General features: G+C 32.1%; 1 protein-coding gene across 1 annotated transcript; it reads right to left on the minus strand.

Moving 5' to 3' along the window:
- Positions 1-441: 441 nt before the first annotated feature.
- Positions 442-5034, minus strand: LOC109815142 (peptidase M1 family protein). Its single transcript, XM_020379761.3, has 4 exons — positions 4007-5034; positions 2859-3092; positions 2301-2627; positions 442-1004 (listed from the first exon to the last, which is right to left on the minus strand). The coding sequence occupies exons 1-4, from the start codon at positions 4976-4978 to the stop codon at positions 708-710; spliced, it is 1830 nt and encodes a 609-aa protein (XP_020235350.2). The 5' UTR covers positions 4979-5034; the 3' UTR covers positions 442-707.
- Between the last annotated feature and the right edge of the window lie 2928 nt (positions 5035-7962).

Genomic DNA, 7962 nt, shown 5'->3' on the forward strand with positions numbered 1-7962 from the left:
TTAATACATAGATCAAATTTATAAATTTTTAAAAAATTTAAAAAATATTTAATACTTTATTTTATTAATTCAAATTGACAGATAATTATAAAATTATTTTATACGTTGATTTAAATTAATAAAACAAAATATCAAATAATTTTTCAAATTTTTTAAACATTTGCAAACTTAAATTTATATATTAAAAACTTTAAATTCAACAATTGAATCATTAAAATTCTACGTAAAATATGAATTATCGAACATAGTAAATCTATCAAGAATAAATAGATCCCTCCTTGTATATATATATATATATATATATATATACACATATAATATGGCAATAATATATTATTAAAAATGTTATTTTAAGAAATAAAATTAGAAATATCCCGACAAAAATTCCATAATATAATGAACATTGAGTTAACCCTCAAGAGTAAACACAAGCAAAAGCCGTCCGAGTAAGTTGCATCTAAATTTCTTATATCCTCCTCGGTAGAAAAAATTCTTACAGGGGAAATCTTTATATCATTAATTCACATCTCACTCTTGTAACCCTATAAACCAAAAGCTGAGATGCTCTAACAGGAAGAATCATGAAGAAACTTCTGGTGCAGCAGCTATGAGGGTGTCAGAATAAAAGTAAACCTTATATTTATTGTAAAGTACACTCAGACATCTTGCACGTTCAAATACATAAAACATTCTGAGAAATTTTCCTTCTACAGATGCTTAGCAAATATGGCCTCAACAACACCTTGAGCAATTGGATGGTAACACTCACGAGCCTCTGAAAATAGCCTTTTGGCAAATACTTTATCATCTTCCTTCCCACTGCCTTTCACAAGAGCAGTGTAAAGTGGACGAAGATACTTCATCCTCCCAACTCCTTTTAAGGTTTTCTCCACTTCATTATAGTAATCTTTGCATCCACATGAAATAGCCCTTTGGAGAAATGACACCTTTACCTCATAATCTTTTGACTCAGATAATTTGTAGCGTGAATCCAATGCTATGATCTGCATGACATGTATTATACAACTTAATAATTATGATGGAGCAGACAGTAAACAGGTAATATATGTGAAATGATGCGTGTGACATTTGAGTTTCACCTAATATTAACACATGGGTTGTCTTTCTCCAACTAGAAAAGAGAAGGTATACTACACAAGAGCTTTGTAAATAAGCACGGTTAAATGGGCTTGAATTTTAGTAGAGTTGTGAATGAAGTACTTGTCTGCAAGTTATAGGCTGCAGAAAAAGCCTAAATTAAAGCGGGGGGCTATCCTATTGAATCGAATAGATATGTACAGAGAAACTAGCCAAGTCATAGGACCATGGTTTTAAATTGCGGTTGCGGTCGCGGTTGCAGTTACTGCGATTGCGGGTATTGCGATGCGGATTGCGGTTGTTGCGGTGTGAAATTATTAATTATTTTCACTAAATATAAAAAATTTATAATTATCAATATATATTTTATTTTTAAGGATTTATACATTTTAATTCCTTTTTTTTTAAATATCTTATTATTTTAATGAATAATTTAATTTATTTTAAAATTATAGTATCAATTTATCGCATTACAAATGTATTGCGGTACATTGCAGATGTGTTGCGGACGCAACACCGTTACGTTGCGAAAAAATGTGTGATTTCGAGTATCATCGCAATTGCGGTCCGATGCCGTTGCGGACAAGGTAGCAACAGCAATATTGCGGCCGCAACACGTGTTGCGGTCCGCAATTTAAAACCATGCATAGGACCTAAATTAAAGGTAGTCTAAAAGATTTTCCATATATATGTTTTATCCAGCCATAATCACTTCTATCCATCTAGGAAACATTTCATTTAATATTCAACTGATAAAGCAATACAAAGAGACCATAAACATTCACACATCAAGCAAGTCAATACCAAATCAAAATACCAGAAAGAAATTCATTTTCAACACCTGAAACCAGCTAGGAAATGACAAAAGTCACACGAATGATCCAAAATGGATATTATGTGCAAGCAAGAGCAGACAAATTTCCATTGATGGACTATATTCTAATAAATGAGCATTGCAGAAAGAAATCACAGGATTCATTACAATAATCTAATTGCCAATACCAGAATCCTAAAAGGGGAAGGAGATGTGAGGGGGGTGATAGGAAAGGAAAGACACAATAATCAAGTGGAGGAGGGTTTAGGGTTATTTTGAACAAAACATTAAAACGCTATATTCCATACGAGAATAAGAAGTTCATCTTAATCAAGTTAACAAAGAAGGGAGGAAAAGGCCGCTAGGAAATTGAAAAAACAGTATTAACCTGAGAAGCTTCAATGGATTTTGGCAAGTTGTCCAAGTAGAGCTCCCACTCCTGACCTTGCCAATCAGCAACTTCATCCTCCCTCGGCATCCTCCCATTTATGAACTCATTTGCCAGTGATACAATCATTTTATAACTACTGGAATCAGGTTCATAAGCATCAGGAGGAATGCCAGTACCTTCTGTCCACAGCACAAGGTCAATCTGGTTCTCTATGTCAGGGATGTTGGCTTTAAGGAAGTCAATGAATGTTTCCGTATCAATTGATTTGAACTTGAATGTATCAATATATTTCTTCAGAAACTCATCAAATGCGGGCCTCCCAACCTGCCCAATCCATAAGAAAATTAACAAATGAAAAAATACACCCCATTCCAATAAATTAGGTTCAAGCTTAACTCCCAAACAACAAACAAAACATGCATATGTTTTCCAACCCAAAAATGAAGAGTACAAACACATAATAACATAGTTTAACAATTATCACTTTTAGTTAATTCAGAATATGATGCAAAGCAAGCTTGTTACATATCAGACAAAGCAAACAATTTCGGATACCTGTCGTTCAATGCGCCATAAGAATTGGAAACCTTTCTCATATGGAACCTGAGAATACACATCATCTGGGTCAATTCCTTCCTGATTATTTTTTAGCTTTGTAAACTCGAAGTTGTCCTTGAACCTCTCGACGTCCTCATTCAAACCCCTCCAACCAATTCCAATGTTCAGCGTGGCTCTTTGCTCTCCTTGTACAGCCTCCACAATCCTCCTCTCCGCATACGTAGTGAAGCCCTAAAACCACAGTCAACAATAATTTCACGATCACAAGTTCAACTTTGCTCAGAATAAACCACATAAACAATATTCTTCCTGGTCAACATATCAAATACGCAAACTGCCAAAAAAAAAAACCAAAATGGTGATGCTTTACAACAACCAATGCTCTTAAAACCTGAACTGCAAATATAAGCCTGTCATGTCATGACCTTTATTATCGTAGAAGGAGAAACTCAACAAATTACACTTATAAGACAAAAGATATAACTTAAAACATCGATCACTATCAAATCACTTTTATACTTTATTTTAACCATCCTAAAATAGACTATAATACCATCTTAGAATATAGATTTGTGTCAAACTCAATCTTACAATACCATTTCGTAAGGTGAGTATAATATCCACTTATATACTCTATTTTGACCATATTTATAATATCTCAAACAAAAAGTACTGCAATATTATTATGTGTATGCTTAGCTGAACATTTGCAAAATTAATTTTGAGGTAAAGATTCTAAATGCAAGTTAATAGTAAAATCTAGTGTAATTTTATTTGCGAATACGAAAATCAATTATGGGAATCTGGACCTAGACTAAATTCTCCAACATATAAATATCTACCTAAATTAAAATCATGGTATATAAAAGTGATTTTTTTTTAGTCTGTTTGGATACAAACTTAAAAGAGCTTTTTCTTTAAAAAAAAAATAATCATCTATAGTGTAAAGTTTATTAATAATATCTTTTAAAGTTACTTATTTTATTATTATTTTATTAAATAAGAAACTGACGTGACACTATTAAAAGATATAATTGGTTGCTAATGTAAAAAGTGTACGGGTGATTAACTCTTAAAAAAAATCCTAGAAAAAAGCATTCAAAAGCTCTTCTAGCTTGTATAGAAACACAGAGGCAGTAGATTACCTCATTCAACCAGAAGTGTTCATTAGTCTTGTTAGTGATCAAGTTCCCAGTCCAACTATGAGCAAGTTCATGCGCCACAACCTGCGCCCCGGTTGCATCCCCTTTAACAACAGTGGGCGTCAAGAACACCATCCTCGGATTCTCCATCCCCCCGTAAGGAAAACTCGGCGGCAGAACCAGCAAATCAAACCTCTCCCATTCATACGGCCCAAACAGCCTCTCTCCCTCTCTAATCATCTCCTCCGTCCCGGCAAACTCCGCCGCGGCGGAATCCAGCACCTCCGGCACATCCTCCGCGTAAACCCTAGTCCTGGGCCCCACCTCCCTGTTCCCAAGGCCCCCAACGGCGAAAGCGAAGAGGTAAGGCGGAACGGGCTGGTCCATGAGAAACTCCTCGACGACCCTCCCTTGGGAGCACCAAAGGGCGGTTGCGACGTCGTCGTTTCTCGGGGGGCGGCGATCGACGTGGCGCGCAGCCATGACGGCGGAGAGGTGGGAGGGGATGTTGAGGAGAGCGGAGTAGCGGATCCTGACGGCGGGGGTGTCTTGGCAGGGGAAGACGGAGCGGGCGTGGATGGCTTGGCATTGGGTGTAGACGAAAGGGTGAGACTTGGCGAAGGTTTGGGGAGGGAGGAGCCATTGGAGTGCGGAGGAGGAGGGGGAGGTGGTGTAGGTGATGAGGAAGGAGGTGTGGTTGGAGAGGGTGAGAGTGAGGTGGGACCCACTTATGGGGTGTGGCGGTGAGAGGGTGAAGGGGATTGGGGCTTGGGTTTGGGTTTGGGGGGTGTGGACGGAGTGGATAGTGAGGCCGCGGGTGTCCAGGGAGAATGGGCCCGTGTGGGGGGTGTGGAGAGTAAAGAGGGCCGTGGCGTTTATGGTGGAGGATGGGAAGTCCAGGTAGAGGGTCAGTGCGATGTGGCTCGTTGGCGGGTCGCTTGAGTCTGTGAACGAGTGCGGGTCAATGGGTGCCATTCTTGGTTTTTCTGCTTTGCTTCCAACTTTCTCTACCTCTCCACCTCTGTTTTGTTCTTTTATAGGAGGGGGAACGACGTGAACACGAGAAATGATGCTTTTGTGTATTGAAAATTAATGAATCACTATCCACAAAACAATAAGAATTAATTATCTATACATGTAAATTTTTTTATTAATAATATTTTTCAAATTATTTTATTTTATTAAATAAATAACTTATAATATAATTGATTATATTTCAAAAATTAAAATAAGATTATGCATAAATTTGTTGGTTTTTTTATCGATAACTAACTATTTTTATAAAATTATTTTTAATATATTTTTTAAATTACTCATCACTCTCACCGACCTAGTTGTTTCTTACTTAACTAATGTCTAGAAAAGATATATTAGTTGTTTGAAAATTACGTTTGTCGTTGTTATTTATTTTTTAATTTTTTATTCATTATTAAGAAATATCTTTTGTTTAATACATAAACTAATCTTTCTCATGAAATTTGATAAACACTAATTAAGTGAGTTTTCTTTTTGTGTTTCTAAAAGTTAAGATTTAAATTTTAATTACTTTATTAAGTGACATGTTCTCTCATTTATGAAGCCAACCAAATTTTTTATGAGTATATTTTATGTAAAAATTAAAAAGATTTTTTTAAAATTATCTTATTACAGTTTATAAAAAAGAATTTCTAAATCACAATCGATTTAAATAGGAAACATAGTTAACTATCATAATCCTCAAACCAAATAGTAAGTTAATATCGGAGATATATTTATTTTATAAATATTAATGGAATTTAATATTTCGTGTATTTATATTTATTTAAAAATATTTAAAAAATTATTAATATTTATTGAATCAATTAGTGTTGTGTCTATTAGTTCTCAAATTTTAAAATTTTATATTTGAAAAAATAGTTAACCTGTAATATTAATTTTTATTATTTGAAAATTTAAAGATAAAAAATTCAAAAATTATATTAAAAAAATAAAGAACCATTTATATATATATATAGTATGAATACATGAAAGATAAGCATAAAAAGAAAAAGCAGCTGAAAATAAATGAAACGACGGTTTTAAAGGTGACATATTTTTCAATAAGCTCACTATATTCTCATTTTATGTCCAGTTAAACAATCGAAATTTATTATTTTCTTCCCGATTTATTCTCTTAGGGGTAAGGATGCCCCGAGACAGATGCTATGTTTTGATTATATATTTTAATTTTTAAAGGCAAAAACAAGCTGGAAGGATAAATTCATTCTGCTTTATAACATACATTTGATTATGAAAGATTATACGAGGTTCCTTCATGGTTTGTGGATGAAATTGTTTTCTATTGAAAAGTTTTGAATTGATTCTTCCGGGTGATTATTTTATTATACTTTGTTGTTCACACTGATTGCATCTTAGCTTTTAATCGGGGGAAGTTAGCCCTACGATAAACTTTTATTTTCTGTTATAAAAAAAAACGAATATTAAGATTTTATTTAATAATATTATCATACTTTACTTAAGATTTACTTCATTTGTAACGCAAATGTATAAAAAAGAAAATGAGTTTGATTTTCGTGGGGTGTAAAATTTTTATATAATTTATTATTTATGATACTTTTATAATTATTCCTTAAATTGAATTAATTAAATGAAGTATCGAATAATTTTTATAATTATTTATCAAATTTGTATATAAAATATTTTTATGATTATCTGATAATTTGAATTAATGAAATGAAATATTAATGAATTTTAAAAATTTTAAAAAAATTATAAACTTGGCCTATATATTAAAAATTTTAAATTTAAAGTTTGAATTAATGTAAAACATGAGTAAGTTTAGATAAATTTATTTTTATAATAAATAGATCTCTCTATATATACATACATACATGCACATACATGTGTGTGTGTGTTTTTTACTTGTATGAGAGTATTAGTGAATCTCTCGCGATAGACACACTAAACTCTTTGCTTGCTAATAATTTTGAGGAGTGAAGTACATGCAAAAGACATTATGACACTTAAGTCAAAACAGATTAAAATATATAGGTGAGTGATATAAAATAATAGTCATTTTACATCGATTTGTATAACTAATTATATTTATATTAATTATAATGGGTTTGAATTCCATGGGCTTTGATTTCTAATTACCAATTAAGTAATATGGTTGTCAATGATGAATTAGCCTCCTAATTTGTTATACTCCCTTTATTAGTTAGTTAATTCATCTTATGAGGGTTTCACAATATGATCATGTTGGCTACCTCGATTATTTCAATAGTTGAGAGCGTCAAAACCATCACAAACAAGGTAAGTGCATGTGGAATAATTATCATATACCATTTTTACTACCTAAATCATCCACAATGTCGAAACATAAGGCAATAATCATGTATATAATATGATGTTTGGGTTGTCTTGATTATCGAACTGAATAAGACTAATGCAAGTGTGCAATATATTAGTTTGCGCCTATTACCTTGATCAGGGTTGGTGCTACTTGATTGTCTTGGTGGTCGAAATAATCGAAAGAATGGTCGAATCATGTCTTTATAGTCTCTTTTCCGGTTGGTGTATATACAAATATAAATATAAATAAATATATATATATATATATATATATATATATATATATATATATAGAGAGAGAGAGAGAGAGAGAGAGAGAGAGAGAGTGAGGACTCACTTTTTCAAAGAGTAAGTTTTCATAAATTTATTTCCCTCAATAACTTATATTTTACATGAGATTTTAGTGATCCATCAATTGAATTAAAATTTGTTAATGTATTAACCAAATTTGTAAGTTTTTTTAAAATTTAAAATTATTTAATATTTTTGTTATATAAATTTAAATTAATGTATAAAATATTTTTATAATTATCCGTCAATTTGAATTGAAAAAATATAAAATAGTTTATAATTTTTTAAAACTTTACAGAATTAATTTATGTATTAAAATTTTTTAATTTTATTAT

Source organism: Cajanus cajan, chromosome 7 (genome assembly GCF_000230855.2).
Source record: "Cajanus cajan strain Asha chromosome 7, NIPB_CcT2T_4, whole genome shotgun sequence".
NCBI classification, from domain to species: domain Eukaryota; kingdom Viridiplantae; phylum Streptophyta; class Magnoliopsida; order Fabales; family Fabaceae; genus Cajanus; species Cajanus cajan.